Source organism: Pezoporus occidentalis, unplaced genomic scaffold, assembly GCF_034315485.1.
Source record: "Pezoporus occidentalis ecotype Australia unplaced genomic scaffold, CSIRO_AGI_Poc_V1 ctg384, whole genome shotgun sequence".
Lineage (NCBI taxonomy): Eukaryota > Metazoa > Chordata > Aves > Psittaciformes > Psittacidae > Pezoporus > Pezoporus occidentalis.
In genome coordinates, this window is record NW_026915707.1 from 47,377 (window position 1) to 66,817 (window position 19,441).

At 39.3% G+C, this 19,441-nt stretch overlaps 1 protein-coding gene across 5 annotated transcripts in view; it reads right to left on the reverse strand.

Moving 5' to 3' along the window:
- Positions 1 to 19,441, reverse strand: part of SLC24A2 (solute carrier family 24 member 2) — a 113,838-nt gene that overhangs the window by 2,160 nt on the left and 92,237 nt on the right. For all 5 annotated transcript variants that reach the window (XM_062632124.1, XM_062632121.1, XM_062632125.1 and 2 more), the window contains 3 exons: positions 8,587 to 8,715; positions 2,074 to 2,163; positions 1,511 to 1,677 (listed from right to left, as the gene is read on the reverse strand). In XM_062632124.1, the coding sequence (XP_062488108.1) occupies positions 1,511 to 1,677; positions 2,074 to 2,163; positions 8,587 to 8,715 (386 nt within the window). The remainder of the gene's footprint in view (positions 1 to 1,510; positions 1,678 to 2,073; positions 2,164 to 8,586; positions 8,716 to 19,441) is intronic.

Here is a 19,441-nt window from a genome sequence, read left to right on the forward strand (position 1 = left end):
AACTCTTCTAATACGTACACAAATCTGATTTGTTAGCTTGCTCGTGGTTCCCAAGGAGAATACACAGGATTTAGGCTCTCTACTCTTCCACCAGTTACATTGGTGAATTCTATTTCCCTTGGCCGTCAAATCACCTGGAATCCCATCTGTGAGCAGGAAGACCCCTTTCATTTGTTTTTAGATTTCAGACCATGTGTGGAAGAACTACTTACACTCTCTTTCCAAGAGTCTGCGTGACAGGACAGTAGGTCACATAAAGACACATCCTTGCCAAAAAGAACCATCACTTTGTAAGGCAATTTGTCCTATAAAAGCTTTGATCCACATTTATGGTATAAACTCTATGTAAAATGCGAACTTCAAATGAACTCCAGCTTAATTTCTATTTCTGTATTTGCTGTCATTGCATTTCTCATCTCTGATGCCACAGAATGAGGCAACATCCCTCTGGAAGATGTCAAGCTGAAATAAATATTTAAGCCACTGATCAGAGCTTAGCAGGCTTAGGAAGCATGAAGAAGGCTGTCAGAAGCTTACAGCATTCAGCCTTTGAATAAGCAGTTCAAGAGAGAATAATTTGTTACAGCTTCAATACTAACTACACCAGACTACAGCTCAACTGTGCCATTTCTGATGTAAATATACCAGGTTTAGCAGATGTGTACAGGACAAGAACATTTACATTGGCAGGAAGACTACAAATTTTAAGAAAATTAAGAAGGTACGGCAAAAGAGAAAAGTTTTGCAATGCACCCTATGCACCCTTTTGCAATGCCCCCTATAGATTTTGTAGTTCTGATGCTTCTGGATTAATAGAAAAAAGTAACCCATTTTTAATGCTGTGTCCAAAGGTACTGCCATTAGCTAACAGAGTAAAAAAGCCATTTACAATCCACTCTAACTTCAGGATCCCTTTCTGTATCTGTTCAGTTGCTGGTCTATTTTCAGCAGCAAGAAATAATGACCTGACTAGGCTGCTCAAAACCGTGACTATGACTAGACCTGTTCTTCTGCATGTGTGAGAGGAAACAAAAATCAAAGATGGAGAAACTGAGAGTACGGACATGATTCTCGGTGCCTCTATTCCTGTGTTGAAGATGGAAACGTGGGAATAAAGACAGTTTGTCTGTATATTTCCTGCATGGTTTTGAAACACTGAGGCATTGATCACAACATTTCTGGACCTCCTCTAACTCGGTCTCAAAAAGTCAAGACAGAATCTGAATGCCAACCATATGCCACACATTATTATGCTAGAGCTGCTGTGAAGCGGTGTATCAAAGAGTGAATTAGGCAACAAATTTGTAACAATTCTGTCATGCAAATGTCTATAAACTTTTGAGAACTTAGCACAGTAACACCCATTTCATATTTGCATCATTCTCCATTTTCAGCTTCAGTGGCACCGCTTTTCAGCATCAATTGTAGGCAACACCTTGGCAAAACCACAGCAACATGCTAAGAACAAAAGAGTTGTTAAAATAGACAATTTTCTTGCTGTAGGACTTACCCCACTGTGATGTCAAATATGTTGCTTCCAACAGAACTGGATACAGCCATGTCCCCCAGACCTTTACGGGCAACAATAACACTGGTAATAAGGTCAGGAATGGATGTGCCAGCAGCTAGAATAGTCAGTCCCATGATTTCTTCACTAATACCGATGGTCTCTCCAACCTAAAGGGTTTAAGCAAACCCAGAAAATAATAACAACAATAGTAACAACAATAATAATATCACCTGGATAATACAGGCAAGATTGAAGAATTATTCATATTCACAGATTTCTACATGTTTCAGGAGAAAGACTGTCAAATAGAACCAGTAGGTACAGACAAGCAGTTGCTGATGGCTCTGACATTACCAGAATGATCAAGTCCTACGGTCAAGACAACCACAATTCTCAGAACCTCATTTCATTTTCCGAGTAGTAATTTACTTCATCCATGGTTGTAGTTCCAAAAATAAAGCACTACTCAGCATGCAATAGATGATGGACTCTGATTCTAAATGATGTCTCACAGTGCAAAACACAATGCAGGGCTTGTATTTTGTATTTTGTTACCTCCTTACCTGATGTGCCCACCAGACCATTAAGTAAGAAAAAAATGCAATCCAGCTGATAGAGCCAAAAAATGTGATAGGAAAAAATTTTCTTGATTTCTGAAACAGAAACAGAGAGAGACAGTGAATACCTATGTTGACAGATGACATGCTGTACTTTTATTTGTTTCTCAGAACGTAACAAAAAGAGATCAAGTTAACTACTAAAGGAAGGAAACCCAACTGCAGTACTGTACTAGGCAATCATTGTCTAAATCTAATTAGTGTTTAAAATGACATATGCACTAAGAATGGGTGCTACCAGTCTTGAATGAAACCACAGTCCTTATGGGCGCTGACCTTCTGAACACAGATCCTTACCTCAGACAAGTTCTGATGTGTCGCTACTAGAGTACTACAAATTTTCATGAATAATCAGTAGGACTGCTTTTGGAAGTAAATTATACTTGTTTGAATACTTGTTCCAGCTGCTGCTCGATCCTGAACTACCATTTCCTGGTAATTCCTCACTATTCACTTCCACTTTTTTCTACAGAGGGTCCTCCAGAGCTTTTGGGCAGCACACCTTGCCTGTACCTCTCTCTATTGCAAGACATACCCCTGCAGCACCAGCAGATGCATTAGCCTGGGGGTCATTCCTAGGTGTTGTGACAGCAGACAGGACTGCAGGGCTTTCCCCAAACACGACTTTTGGAGAGAAAATATTATTTGATGTTTGCTAATTCAGTTTGCTCAAGTCATGATAAACACCTCTTTTTTTTAGAGTTTAGAGGGCTGTACAGCCATCTTTTCTTGTGTAACAGACAAAACAGCCACTTACAGAGAACAACCTAATGTTTAGGAACTGATCAGCATAGGTCCCTGGGGAGTAAGAGGTGCTCAGTGAGTTGAGCTGGTTGTTAAAGAGCTAGTAATGCAGGAATGACACTCAGCGGACCCAGAAAAGAGCAAGGCTGGTCCGCAGCTCATTGAAATTGTGTAGACTCTGCTAACGTAAACAGACTGAAATGAGGTCATTACTAATGGGAAAAAGGTAAAAGTCAGCAATAGCAGTTGTGCACACTCACTAACAGGACTGGACACTTAGAAGGTCCATTATCTGCTCTAGCAGCAGGTACAGCTGCGAGCTGTGCTATAGAACACTTACTCTCTCCCTGCGGGCACTTTGCCTAATGCTAAATGCCCTCCTGAAAACTGAGCTCATAAGCACTGATTAACATGACCTATACAATTCCACAACTCAATATGCGCATGAACAGACATTAAATATGAAATAGATTTAACAATGCTCGGAAAATCCCTTACATATAAATAAAAAAATTAAACTTCTGTTGGAGTAAGAAAATAATTCCAGTAGGTGTCTTAAATTAGTTATCTTTATAGGCACAAATAGCCCCAGTGGCACCTGGAAACATCCTTTTCCTTTTCGACATCTACAAATTCCATTACTGTCACAAGCACTGTTTCTAGAGATGTCCCAGGCTACTTTGGTTGACCTGCTTCTTAAATCCTTCTTAACTCTTTACAGAGCAACCAATTATTTAGAACAATCAGAGTTCTAAATCTTTATCGAATCAGAAAATCTAATGATGAGCTTCTGATATCTAAACCTACTCAGATGTACTTTTCATTTTCAAATCAAAACTTTATACGCACTGTGGAAGAGAAGACCCTAGTCTGAAAAGGAATACCGTTTGTAAGGAACACAAATTGGCTCTTGGTGGTCTGACACCAGTGTGAGTACAATTGAGTCTGGAAGGAATAAATGAACCTAGCTAGTTTTGTTTTGTATTGTTTTTTTTTTTTTAACCGAACAGCTAGCACTTCTTTTTCACCATTCTTAGTAGCCACCTCTCTCAACTTCCAACATTTTTTGTCCTCTTTGTAAAAGCTGTGATTTTCTGGCAACACATGCGGTGAAAGAGATGATGAAATTATAAGTTTGTTGTAACTGGTCACAAAATCTACACAGAGCACCTCCTAGCAATGCAATTTGAATAATCATCATACAACACTCATGATATTAGTATACATTGGCTTATGAAAAACTAATACAGCAAGAGCTGTACTGGGCAGTAATAGCTGTCTGTAAGTGTGAACATATATACCAAATGGTTCTTGCAAAATAACAGGACATTGCCTGAGTGAGACACCCACAGAATTTGGACAGCTAAGAATGACAAGTCAGTAACTTTGCATCATGTGTATTCCTAGCCTGTCTTAGCCAGTCCTCTCCCTGTAAACTTACCTGATGAGCAGCAGTTCAAGACTAAGAGTACTTAAAAGGTTTAGAAGTCTAATTACCTATTTTAAAAGGTGGAACATTTAACTCAAGAAGGGCAAAATTTAAAGCTTGTACATACTACAGGTGATGAAATCAAGACCGGGCTCCATAGGTGGTGCTATATAATCTGCTGTCACAATTTAAGCCCAGCCAGTAACTCAAAACCACACAGCAGCTCACTCCCCCTCCTCTTCCCCCCCTCTCCCAGCGGGATGGGGAGGAGAATTGAAAGAATGTAAATCCCACAGGTTGAGATAAGAACAGTCCAGTAATTAAGGTACAATGCAAAACTACTACTGCTAACACCGATAATAATAATGATAAGGGAAATAGCAAGAGGAGAGAACATAAAACTGAAAGGGGGAAAAGGAAAAGAAAACAATAAGCACAAGTGATGCACAACAAAATTGCTCACCACCCGCCGACCAATACCCAGCCTGAATCCAGCAGTGATCTGGCCTTCTGGGTACCTCCCCCCAGTTTATATACTGGGCATGACGTGCTGTGGTATGGAATACCCCTTTGGCTAGTTTGGGTCAGGTGTCCTGTCTCTGCTCCCTCCCGGCTTCTTGTGCCCCTCCTCACTGGCAGAGCGTAAGAGACTGAAAAGTCCTTGATCGGAGTAAGCGTTACTTAGCAACAACTAAAACATCGGTGTGTTATCAGCATTGTTCAAACTAAAGCCAAAACACAGCACTGCACCAGCTACTAGGAAGGAGAAAAACAACTGTTACAGTGGAACCCAGGACATTTGCATATAGATGAAACTTTTAAAAACCAGTAATCAGAGTGCTGATTCTTTATTGGATGCTGGATTTTTTTTTTCCCCAGAATATAATAATAATAATAATAATAATAATCATGCTCGTTTTGTAACTAATGACAGCATTTTTTCAAGAGTTACCTCTTTGCAACTCCCTAGTTCTTGAAATATAAAGACACATCAGTTCCAAGCATTTTCCTGGAAGAATTAGTCAGAGACAGCAGACAGCAACCACTCTCTTCACCTTTTCTTGTTGTCATGGTTGCTTTATAAAGACAGAGAGCCCAGTGTATTACCAGTTGATTCTGTTGTGGTCATGGTAACAGACAAATGAGAAAACGCCATGGCTGATTCAGTTCATATGCTATTCTCTTTTAACAGAAGAGAAATAATTTTGTGGTTTCACATTAGCTTGGTCAGATTGGTACTGTTTCTGTCTATCAGTAATCTCAAGGACACTTCTCTTGGTACATTTCTGTATTGATGTCATGCCTGTCTGAAAACAGGACTTTAAGTAGCAAGAATATTTCAAGTATGAAGGTTTTTCTTCTAAGAGCCTGATACTAAAAAATAGTGCTTAATAATTTGCAAAGTATCTATCTTCTTGTTAGCCAGTATTATCATCTACTTTACCTTTAACCTGAATGAATGTTTGTCTCCCACATAAATTTATCTGCATTTCAAGCTTTGATTTTCCTTTCATACTTGACAGTGATTAAATCTGTTTACTCAGAACCTGCTCCTGTAATGGGATCTGTGCAGGAACATCTTGTCCTTTTCCCCTTGGTAACAGTGCATCTCTGTATGGCAACAAGAGTTCATGTAAGTTGTTCCTCCTTGTTGGTAATGGAACTTTGCAGGGTTACAACAAACTGCACCATACGGGTCCAGCGACAGCAGGCCTGCAGCCCCTATGGCCATTTTTATGACCTGTAACATAGAGATGGACAGTGCAGCATGGCTACAGTAACAGAGGTGGTACTCAATATCTGCCACTGATCCACTGGGCCACCCTGGTTGTGTCAATTTTCCTTTCCATATTTCAATAGCTCTTACTGCAGGAGGTGGGACAGTTAATGTTTGTGGCCTTTACAGAGGCACTGGGGAAATAAGCTATTTGTTCAGGAAAAATGCCTGTTGTTGTTCAAAACACCTGAACAAAAAGTCAGGTACAAAATTCCCCAAGGCACACCTACTCCTGGTATACTGCCAGCAACATTATTGATGTTATAGTAACGATTTTAATATATAGTGGCTTAATATGAGCAAGTATGATTAAGGCACTAAACACACATTAAAACATGCCAGCTATTGAATCAGTTGCGAGTTAGTTGAATTAATGCATAATCTACTCTAAGTGTACAAAAACCTGCATATGTGTGCACAAGAACATAAGGCAGCAAGGACTTTGATAACTTTGTAACTGGAGACCTTCTTGTATATTAAACAATCTTTCTAAAGCTTCTGGGTCTCGTGGATGTAAATATAGCTTGGTATAGTACAAGTAAATGCAGTGAAACCATCTCCATTATGTGCAGATAAAACATACTTTAGGAAAGAGACTCTAGGAAGAAAGGAGAACTCATTTTTGAAAAGTGGACTCCCACAGAGGATGGCAAAGGCTCCATATGGTCTCTCTAATCAGTATATAGCACACAAGTGTTCATTTTGTATACCCACATGCTAATCTGAACATCCTGATGCAGAATTTGGCTTTCTGACTAAAATTACCACATTTGCAAAACAAGCCCTGAGACAGGCCTACAAAATCTATTAAAGTATTATTTTAGGTTTAACTTTGGCCTCACAGATTTCATGAAAAGTTGTTTTCTGATGCACATGCTGAGCTGTGTTACTAGGTTTTAGCAGGGATGGCACCCAGGCATAAGTGAGAATACTTCACAGATAAACACACTAATGAAGTATCCTTGAAAAGTTAGACGGTCCATGCAACCATCTGGTTAATTCTTTGACAGCAATGTTCAAAGTAAGTAGCTTGTCATACTGATACAGCCTGTTACCTCTTCTATTATTACTACATGTAACCACAAACTGCATTTCTTTTACTTCTGTATAAACAGCTACTCCTTTCAGTGAATGAAATTTTAAAACTCTGTTGCCATTGACATATCTGGGCTTATCTTTTGTGCTATGGCAGGATATTTTAGTTGTAGGATGTCAGCATGCAAGCTTTGCTGTGAACAGTACTATTGTTAATAATCAAATGCATCACACAATTGCATGCAGCTTCGTGAGATATCACTTTACAAAACCACTATTCTCATTTGTACAGTACAGAATACTGGACAAAGCTACATGTCTATTGATGTCAACTTCAGATTTTCAAAATACAAAATAATGCACATGATTATTTCTTAGCAGTACTTGTTCATCTTGGGCCAGATTATGAAAAAAAATTACAGGGATGGGTTTGAACAATAAAATGAGGGCATAGATACAGAAATAAACAATCCTGAAATTCATTAAGTATGCTCTATGTGCTACCAGAAAAGAAGTGTTTACTAGAGTTGACTGAAAACTTGAAGAAAAGAAAGCTTAAAGACTGGAAAGGAAAATGTCAGAAACCTTTATCTAAAAACAGATCAGATGTCTTATTTTAGCTTGATTCTTGCACTGAATTGCAGTTTTTCAGTGTGTGCTACGGGAAAGTTTTTGAGTGTGTGTGAGTATGGGAAAAGAATTCAGGGTGTTGATTTATAAACTGCACATCCCTTCTTGCAGCAGTGTAAAATCCATTTTTTGATACAAATAGGAAAAGTGATTAGAAAATTATAATAGGATTTTTTCAGTTCTTGTCTTTTTATCTTTTACTTTCCATGAGTCTCCCCAGTCTGGTCTCTTTGTATATGTTAATATGAAAGTGGTAAGAATTGATAACAGTAAGTCATTTGTATCAATAATCAGTCTTAAACTACTTCAAGCTGTAGTTTGGGACAAAGCTAGCAAGTATTTTACACACAGAAGGACTTACGCATCTTGTTGTATTATAAAGATTAGAAGATAATTAGTAGAAGAGAAAGGTCTAGTAAAACATTCATTTAAAAGAATATTCATTACTTTCGAAACACAGAGAAAATTTAGACTAAAATCTTTCCACTTATACTTTTTAGTGCACTGGAGATGGACAGACTTCATCATCAATTATGTGATATTCAGTAGGGATCTAGAAATGCCAATGTGAAGGCCCTAAAGAAGCTTCAAGAGCTTTCACTTTGTATCATAAAATATTAGTGAATATGAATGGCAACCTTTATAGAGCTATTACTAACCCGTTGCCCATAAGCACCCATAAGATTTGAAGACTGACCTTGTGACTTCTTCTTCAAAGAAGAAACTATCAAAAAAAGTCATTATCTCTAGTTTAACATAAATCCACTACAGTCCATTTCTGGGATTTAGATAGAGAGCCACTCTGTTGTGCAAAACATACTGACATACAATGACAGTTACTTACAGGATTTCTGACATCTGGGAGTGAAACCCACAGTGGAAAAACAATGGGTAATACAAGAAGGTAGGTGAGCTGCTTGCGTGGGGTGTCAGGCCAGGCCAGGCTAAGAGGCTGGTCCTCATCCTCTTCATTCTGTAAGAAAAGCCACAGTGAGTAGAATATTAAAGTGGATGAATGAGGTTAGGGTTTGTTTAAATAGGAGTCCTGAGGACTGTGCTGTTGGTGAGAATCCATGGGGTCTGAAAACACTGCATTACCACCACACCTACCTAACAACATTAACTAGGACACAGTAAAAATATTTTTGCCAGACTATGAGGTATCCCTGCTGCACAGGCTGCCTGAGGATGGCCATTCGCAGCTATGCTGACTGTGATGCTGGTCTCTAGAGAGAAAGACCTCCCTGGGCCTCCCTGAGCCCCAGCTCCACCACTCCACCAGCTCCACTACTAGGCTGTTCTCTTGGGGAAAGGCTTTTTCCTTATCTCCAGCCCGAGCCTGTCATGTTTAGACCATCCATAATACAGCAGTCTTTTTAATAACTTGGTGCTAAAACTGCAGGAAAGACATTCCTCTCCTATTTGTGTAACTGATTTTCTCATCAATCTCTAGCCTCCTTTTATGTGTATGCCATTCACCTGCCACCATTATTACAGCATAGGTGTACAGGCACCTTCTCTGACAATAGAAAACTTTTTGGCTGCCACAAACTTCTCTTTCCTTAGGCTGCTTCTGGTAACAAAATGGAGCCCCCTGAGACTGCCACAAAAAGAAAACAGAGTGAGCATGGTTCAACCTTTTGGGTGTACGTATTAGATTACTTTTGAACTTCTAAGACAATTCCACATGGATCTAACTTATACTACAGAATAAGGCTACAGAAAAAATGGTCTAAGTGATTCTTTCATTAAATGCATGTAATGCAAACCCTATTGAGCCTGTGGAAAGATTCCTAGAGAGCTTCCTACAGAGCTCAGTGAAAGCTAAAGTCCAGAAAAGAGTACCTGGTGAAAACTGGTTTTGTTTAAGATCATGACATATACATTTAGGAATACTCTCATTTTCTACTTTTACAAAAAGGTAATAATTGATAATTCAGTCCTCCCTTCAGTGTGCAAGTTATTCTTCCCACAGATTTATAATATATTATTTTTTATTTTTTTAACTTATTATTTTTTATAAGATTTATAAGTTTCTTGTCAGTTATTGTCTGATCTTAAGATTGTTTACATAAGCCTGATGACAATGCTATGAGAAGCAGTCATTTGAATCACCACGTCAGTTATTTTTTCTAAGCAAAGCATTATTGATGAAATGTCACTGCATGTTGGTATTGTTGAGACATTTTCTACTTACTGCTGATTTTGATTGAAGAACTAGTCTTAATTATGCCACTATTATGAGCTCCTGAAATGTTCAACTACTCAACTGCCTGAACTAATCAGTACTCACAGAAGCAAGCCAAAATCTTAGCTCAGGCCCTTACATCATGACTGTATCACTTGATGGACTGGAAGAAAATCCCTGTTTACCTCTTAGCACATTGACAGGCTGCAGCTACTTTAGCAGTCCAGTGTTGGTGTCAACAGAAGCCAGTATTTTGTTCACCCCTACACCTTCTGAAACTCCCAAGTTGCATGCTTGCAAGACAACAGTTAAGTGCATAGATCATAATAGGTATAATCATTAGAAGATCTTAAAATGTACATAGGCAAAATTTGTCACACTCCACACAGTACTTAAGAAGCTCCCGAGCAACTTAAGAAGCTAGCTTTTGCCTTTAGCTTTCAGCACTTTACCAAAGAGGGCAGATGATCTGTATTTCACAGCTGCAATCTGGTGAAGCATCAATCCTGGGGGACCAGGCTGATGCGGGATTTTGTGGGGCTACTTCCTGAAAACCAACCAAATTCCTTTTCCATTCTGGTAGATGCTGTTGGAGTGGGAGAATCAATCTGAGGTGGATGCTCAGCTCTGAAATATGACAACTGAGGTAAAATTTGAGCACAAAAGGACCAATTGAAGGGCTGCTTTGGAAACTTCTTCTGAATGGCCTGTGTATAATTCAAACAGCGGACTCAGCTGGAATAAAGCTGCACAAATGACTGCTTCATACATCACTGAGTGAAAAAGTACTTCCTGAATTGCCATCTTTAAGGGACTAGCTGTGATTAAAAACTATATTTAATCACAATAAAAGCTTTACATTAGTTTGATTGTGTAAAATGTATGGAAATTAATACCTAAGATTGCTCATGCAGTACTGTACCAGTTGCTTCAACACTTGGCCTCATTCTGGTCTTGTGTCTGTGTCAAACAGCATTTGGCTAGCACAAGCACCCAGGCAACATGAGTGGATGTAGCAAAGGACCACAAAGAATTATGTATGGACATGGCCAGATGTCTCCTAAGAAACCTTGATCCATCTGTTTGAGTTCTTTTCACCTTCAGGTTGTGCTGCCTCATTTGTCTTCCTGAGACAACTATTCTCTAAATATAAGTCCAAAATTGAGTTCACAGTGCAGTAGGGCAACCCCCCTTTTTTTTTGCTAGTCTAATTGCAGGATGCATTACAGATGCTACAGTCTGGATCTCCATTTCCTATTTTGTAAGTTAGAATAAGCATCTGATTTTCAAATGTTGACCTTCAACAGGAAGTTCAACATATTTGTAAATCTAGCTTCCATGAATTTCAAAGCAATACTGAACTATCCACTGAGGTTGAAGATATGAAAGGGAAATAATTTTGGCAACAATAAAACCACACAAATGTGGGTGTCATGCTCTGGACTAAGCAGCAGTGATAGAAAACGACTTAGCACAGATTTATGGTAGAGACTGTGTGCACTGTCCCTGTCTCCAGCCTATCTGCAATGTAAATACTAAATATGCATTCTCAGAGTTTGTAGAAACTAATACTTTGTCCTGGGTTCAGCAGTAACACTTGTTTTTCTCCTTCCTAGTACCTGGTTCAGTGCTCTGTTTTTGAGTTCAGTCTGAGAACTGAATGCTGGTAACGCACTGATTTTTTTAGTTGTTGCTAAGCAGCCCTTACTCTGATTAAGGACTTTCCAGTCTCTCATGCTTTGCCAGTGAGGAGAGGCATGGGAAGCCGTGAGGAAGCACAGACAGGACACCTGACCCAAACTAGCCAAAGGGGTATTCCATACCACAGCACGTCATGCCCAGTATATAAACTGGGGGGAGGTACCCAGAAGGCCAGATCGCTGCTGGATTCGGGCTGGGTATCAGCCAGTGGGTGGTGAGCAATTGTATTGTGCATCATTTGTATTTATCGTTTTTTTTTACCTTTTCTCCTTTTAGTTTTATATTCTCTCCCTTTGTTATTTCCCTTATCATTATTATTATTGGTGGTAGCAGTAGTGGTTTTGTATTATACCTTAGTTACTGGACTGTTCTTATCTCAACCCGTGGGAGTTGCATTGTTTTAATTCTCCCCATCCCGCTGGGAGCAGTGGGGAAGAAGAAGGCGAGTGAGAAAGCAACTGCGTGGTTCTGAGTTACCAGCTGGGCTTAAACTACATCATACTGAAATAACATTTTTTATTTATTTTCATCTTTATGATGAAAACTCAGTATTTGCAATGTTCAAATGATGCGTGATTCTCTTCTGCAATGCTAAGAAGACAAGCATAATGATGACATGACATACACACTGGAATACAGTTGCCTAAACATGCATATGGTGGTGCCATTTTAGATATCTTCTGGTTTAACACTTGACCTTCACATGCTCTGTCAGAAGGGCAGAATATTCTGCTTGTTTATGAAATACCACTATGCAATAATCTCATTTTCTCTAGGCCAGCTCATGTGGTAGTACCTACCCATCTACACACAAATGAATCCTATCCCCAAATTCATTCCCTGTTACCACTTTGTAACTAACTAGCTTTAAAGAAACTGTAATGAACGTAAGGGAAAGCTGCATTAGTTGACATTATGAACTCTGATATATACACAAAGTTTAATGTGGACCCAAATATAACTGCTGCCACGAAACCACAGGTCATATTATAGTAAAACCTGAAGCTATATAGACAATCATGGTTCTCCTACATTTCCAAGTCCATTTCAGACTTGTCTGAAAGGATTGTCCAAAGTATGCTAATGAATCTAGAATGGAACAGTTTACTTATATTAATATAAACAGCATTAATTCTAAGTGTTCTAGATAGTCATTAAACTATCAGTACTCTTTCTTACAAAAATGACTGGCACCAGTATCACTTTTTCTTAAGCAGCATGACCATCTGAAGACCTTTTCCAAGGCTGCATTTAAAGTTTGTTGTCTGGTAGATAAGAAATTATTTGGAGGAAGTGGGAGAGGATAAAGTAGTGGAAGATTTCAACATTTTTTTTATAATATGGTAAGACTGACTGGACTAAAAAAAAAGAAACAGCCATATTAAGTCAGATAGGAGGGCCATTTACACCAATGTTTTGCTTCTGGCAATAGCCAGACACAGGCACTCAGGGAAGTCCAAGGTAGTAGTTCTGCTGTCTCCCCTGCTCTTTAGGTGTACAAGAATCAAAACCTGTCATTGACTGAGTGCTATCCTAAGATGGCCTCCTTCCCTAGTTGGTTCACTCACCAGCTGTGTCAGAAAGTTTTCTTCAACAGACTCCAGGAACCTCCTAGACTGTTTCCTCTTTGCTGCATTGTATTTTCAGCAGACATCTGGTAAGTTGGAGTCACCCATGAGAACAAGGGCTAGCAATCATGAGATTTCTTTCAGCTCCTTATAGAATATTTAATTTGTCTCTTCACCCTGGCTGGGTGGTCTACAGTGTGGTTTTGTGGCAGCAGTTAAATTTAGGTTCTATAATGATTTCTGCCTTACTGACTTTTCCCCTGATTCTTATCCATCGTCCAGCTCCAGACAGCCAAAATACCCTCTAACATACACTGCTATTCCACCATCTCTCCTCTCTTGCCTATCCCTTCTGAAGAGTTTATAGCCATCCACTGCAGCACTCCAGTTGTGTGAGGCACCCCACTATGTTTTCACAATTACAACTACATCATAGTTTTCCAGCTGCACAATGGCTTCCAACTCCTCCTGCCTGCTGCCCATGCTGTGTGCATTAGTGTAGATGCACTTCAGTTGGGCTGCTGATTCTGCCATCTTTTGTGGGGAAGAAGCCTTAATTCCTGTGTGACTGTTCTCAGGTGCTTCTGTTATTTCTAACACATCAACAACAACCCTTGCATCTTTCCTGCCATGTGGATCAACATCCTTACCTCCACTAAGGTGGCCAGGGTGCTGTGCACATTAGTACAGGCACATTTCAAATGTGCTCCAGTGTGCTTGGCACATGGTGGAGCAGAACTAAGGACCTTGCTAGCACCCCATCCCTCAAAGCACTGGCATGCCACCCCCAGGCTTATATTCAGCAAGCCTGGTTTTATTCCTTCTCCCCTTTAAATCTAATATAAAGCTCTATCAATGAGCCCCGCTAACTCCTATGCAAAGCTTCTATTCCCTCTTAGAGACAGATGTACACTGTCTGTTGCCAGCAGGTCTGGCAACCAACCCATTATCAAAAACCCCAAAATTCTCCTGGTGACACCAGACTCAGAGCCAGGTATTGATCTGCTGGCTCTTCTTGTTTCTTCCCTTTCATTCCCTGCAACTGGAAGGGCAGAAAAGAACACTACCTGTGCTCCAGTCATTAGACATAAGCTACATTAGATCTTCATATGTAATAGTCATTAGTGTGTTTCTATGAAATTCTTACTAGCTGTCCTAATCCTTTCCACTCTTATTTCTTGTTTCCTCATTTTTTCTTGCTTGTGCTTAGGACTGTCTTTTTATTATACACACATGTGCACTGCTGACCACCACAGGCATAAACCACTCATGCCTAGATGGGGTGGACATGGTAGCCTACCAAATAATAATCAACAATGATAACCAAATTAATTCTCTAATAGAAAGATAATCCCTTTGCATATTATATGAGGGTTAATGAGGTACATCTATAGACTACAAAAAATATAGTTACGATTCCCTAATTTCAAGAAATGAGATTAGAAATGTTTTGCTCTGTTTTTTTTTTACACATATATATCAAATACTCTTTTCTTTTAAATGAGTCTATGTAAATTATAACCATGGTTTTGCTACTTCAATTCTTCTTTTACATAACTCACTATGAACATTAAAAAAGACACCAAATCTCTGGATGCTCCATATTTCACAAGATGTTCATCCAAAAACATCTATCTAATACTTGTCTGTAATCACACAGAAGAAATCTCTCACTGTTTTGCTCAGGACTGGTCTGACAACTTTCCCCAATCTCCCAAGAAAATTTTTCCAAACGGAAGAAATCATGGTATGTTTCACTTTATATAAACAAAACATATTGTGACATTTAATATGTATTTTGTTTACAAACAACAGCTTATAGCAAACTCCATCTGCTAAACTCACAATCTAGTCACTGCTTTCAGTAAACATTATTAAATCATTGTCTCCATGGATGCTTATGTTCATCTTAGGAAAAACAGCTGCTTTTCTGGCACAACGTCAAACTGCATTTTTATACTTTTTCCTTACAGTAGAAAAAAATGGAAAAAAAGTACAATGGAACACCTCAAACTTATCTGAAATACTTCATCTTCCACTATTTACCAACTAATCTGTATTGCTACAACAGCTATAGCATAGGAATTCTAAATATTATATTCTGAGGATTATTCTGTTTGCCCAACTAAGCTGAAGAGCTGAGCTATAAATTCTCATGCTTGTGTATTTCACGTGCATTTTGACTTCTGATATCATTGGTCTATACAGAATTATCATTAGGACTCCAGAAGAAAGGAAGCTGCAGACAGGAACTACCTGCAGTTCAATTTGCTTATGCTAAAGTATAGATATTGCACCACCTATAAATAGAAATTTTTTTTCTTTACCCAATAGTACTGCAAAAGACAGCTGAGGGTTATTTTTTTATTCTCTTGGAAGTGGAAAGCTCTGTACAACCCAACTTCTCACAGTGAGTGAATTTAAAAAATAAATATGATGTCTCCAAATGTTACCTGTCACAGAGGTAAGTAGAAATATTCAGAATTGAAAATAATTTTCCTCTTTAGAATAGCAAATCTCACACTAATTTATTTAACTAGAAAGGCAGAGAACAGGCAATTGAGCCCTACTGTGAACAGCTTCAGGTCTCTGTTTTCTGTTTCTTGTCTGTAACTTGAATTGCCCATTTATGCTCCACCTCTCATTTGAAAAAAACCCAAACAAATGTAAAAGAGGTGAGATAGTAAGCTCGTACAGTAGAATGCAATTTCTATGGGGTAAGTAAGACAGAAAACATTTCTCCTCATGAATTCTTAAGTAAAACTCAAGTAGGGAGTAAAACTAAATCTCTGAGATTTCAGAATGCATTGCTTATATATGGTTACCCTTCTTAGGGCAAACAATTTGTATTAATCCTCTCTGCAACTGTAAACTCACTAGGAGCTACCTTTTGAGTGGAGCCTATGGGAAGGAGCGAGGTAGGCATTTGCTTGTGGAATAGGCAACTGAGTAGCCTTGGGAAAATAAAGATCAAACTCTTCTGATGGCAGTGCCATTCTCATTAAGTTACAAAATGGCAAACTGGATGCAGTCATTTACATTAGAGCGAGTGTGGCAACTGAGAAAACGTGTGGGCTTTGGAAAACGTAATTTTTAAGACTGGTCAAAGAAATACTAGGGATGCTGGAATATATCATGGCCTTACAACAAAGGCTGCTCTAATCTCCTCTACCCTCTCCCTACAGAATGGTCCAGAATCATAGCCCGAGTCACAGAATGCAACACTACTCAGATTCACATCATGCTAATTTGATGCAGAGTGCTCCACAGCGGGGGAGATCTGTCCCCATTAGGGGCAGCACACCATGCTGCTGCTGCATTTCTTTGGTGAAGAAGGCAAAATGTGCTTTACCACACTGTTGCTCAGGTAAGCAGATTAGATCGAAAGAAAACAATAAAGCATTTGAGTCGTTTTCCTTAGATGCCACCTATTTTCGTGGAAAAGCGCTCTCTGACATGGTTGGCATGTAAACATTTTCCAGTGGGGTTTCTATGGAAACAGGTAAAAGTGTGTGCATGTGTGTGTGTTTGTGCGTGTATGTGCATATGTGCATGTGTGTGTGGGAGGAAAAGGTGTTATCTTCAGAATGGAAACTATTTTTAGGAAAGCCACAGGGTTAAAGCGACTGTGACCGAGCACACTTAATGAAATGCTTGTTAAGAAGATGGCGGGGGGAAGGGAGACAATTGGACTTCCCAGAGAGGTAATTTCTGTGAAGGGCACCCTATAAAACATTTAATGAGACAGTCAGTGTTCTTTTAGTCTTCTTTCATTTTCTCATACATGCTCAGTACCACTTTATGAAGTTTTATATAACAGAGTTTTCTCCTTTGTGGCAACCTGCTAAAGGTTAAGAGACAGACTGCTCTAAGTAGAACAAAATCCCTGAGGAAGATGCAATATCTAGCAGAAGGGAAGGCAATTTCTGTCTACAAATGAACCAGGAATGTCTTTTAGACTGTATGGTGCAAAGAGGTATTGTTCCCTGCTGTGCTGGCTAGGGTCTGGGAAGAGGACCACAGCTGTCTGTCCTCAGCTGAGGATCCTGCTTTTATCAAAGTGTAGTAGATCTGCTTCTGCTTACAGTGGAAGTGAGATTATATGAGTCTTACTCTCTGGGACAAATGAATGAGTTGCTAGGGACAGTTTCTGGAAAGCCTTTTTGAAATCTACAAGCAGCATAAGGAGAGAGTTTATCTTGCTGCTCAAGGGCCTGGGCTAGCAAGAGGTGAGCTGAGGTTTCCTGGAGGAGCGTGGAGTGAAAAGAATGGAATTAAAGGCCTGGGAAAAAGGGAAAACCAAGACAGTGGGGTTGGAAGAGACAAATGAAGAGACCAAAATAAAAAAAAAAAAAATTAAAGTAAAATTTACCCAGTTCATGAAACCATATGAAAGTCATTATCTGACAGTGTCCTCAACACTGCCTTGTATAGTGTTTCAGCCTTGTGTAATTAAAAAGAAGGAAAGGAGGGCAGAATAAGAATCTGAAAATAATATAAAGCTGACAAAAAAAAAAACAAAAACTAAGAAACCAGTAAAGATATAAGGAAAACTAAATCACAGCACTTGAAGTATCACACTTTTTAAAAAATACAATTACGTTACAAATACATGAAAAGTAATATACAACATAAAACTTACTTTCTCCTCTTTTTCCTGCAGTCTTAGCCTAAGCCCTTCCTTTTACAAGGGTCCACACCATACTCTCAAAAGAACAGGAGTTTTATAAATAAGATGGGTTTATTTTGCACATTCTCTTTGTAGTATTGGAACAAAAGTTTTTAATGTACTTATTTTCAGGCAATTTTAACTCCAATACAGAACTTCGTATTACTAAAACACTTGGGTCTAGGGATTCAGACCCAGGCATTCTAATCTGACTCACTGAATAGTAAGAAAATCTACAAATATACTATGCTTGTTTCTCAAGAAGGAAAAGAAGGAAGACCATAGTGGAATCTGGAAGCGGAGGAGAAGGAATTAGATCCCTATTCACCCCTTCTGTATCCTCACTGCAAACATGTTTTAGGAATACTTGACCTGCTATGTGAATACACCCATTTCCCAGCTCACAGTCCCCAAGACAATTTTTTTTCCCAAAGAAGGTATATTTGCAGCTTGGTTCCTCAATAAGGACAGTGTTTCTAATTCAGTTCTAAATGATCATCACTGGGACATGAACGCGCTAATGGTAAGTTTTTTTACAAGGTTTTCTAAAGAGTGCTTATGGGTCACAAAACCATATCTCTGGCCATATACAAGTGGAAAATTAGAGAGAAGCAATGTTATATTATCTTTCAAAATTCTGACACTAGAGCACTTCCTTTTGCATTGGAGTAAGGAAAAATAATCAAAAATTCAAGCTTCCAGACTGAATTTTGTCACTCACGCTGAGCACCAAAAAGAACTGTCATGGTTTAAGCCCAGTCGGCAACCCAGAACCACGCAGCCGCTCACTCACTCCCTCCACCCTCCCGCTTCCTCCCCCCTGCTTGGGTTGAGATAAGAACAGTCCAGTAGCTAAGGTACAACACAAAACCACTGCTGCTGCCACCAATAATAATAATGATAAGGGAAATAACAAGGGAAGAGAATACAACCGCTCACCACCTGCTGATACCCAGCCCAACCTAAGCAGTGATCTAACCCTTCCAGGTAACTGCCCCCAGTGGGCATGACGTGCTGTGGTATGGAATACCTCTTTGGCTAGCCTGGGTGAGCGGTCCTGTCTCTGCTTCCTTCCAGGTTCCTGTCCTCCCTGGCAGAGCACGAGACTCACAAAGTCCTTGGTCAGAGTAAACATTACTGAGCAGCAACTAAAAACATTGGTGTTACCAGCACTGTTCTCAGGCTGAGAGTCAAAAACACAGCACTGCACCAGCTACTAAGAAGGAGAAAAAATGTCTGCTACTGCTGAACCCAGGACAATTCTACTCATCAAATGGAAACAATTTATGTTTCAGTGTAAAACTAACACTTGTTTGCAAAAAGATACAAATTCAAGAGCATTTGTAGGTCAAGACTGAGCTGTAACATCTTTGTTCTTGTTGCTCAACTTCAATGAGCTAGGTTTTTAAAGAGAAGGAGAGGCTATTGATGAGGACTGGCTGGCATACTATACTGTACCTTCAGAATTACTCCCCTGAACACAACTGCTCTTAGAAGTGATACCATTGTCTTTGAAGACAGACTATTTCCTAGGGGTATGTAGTGTCTACATGAAGTTTGGAAAAGCTATACA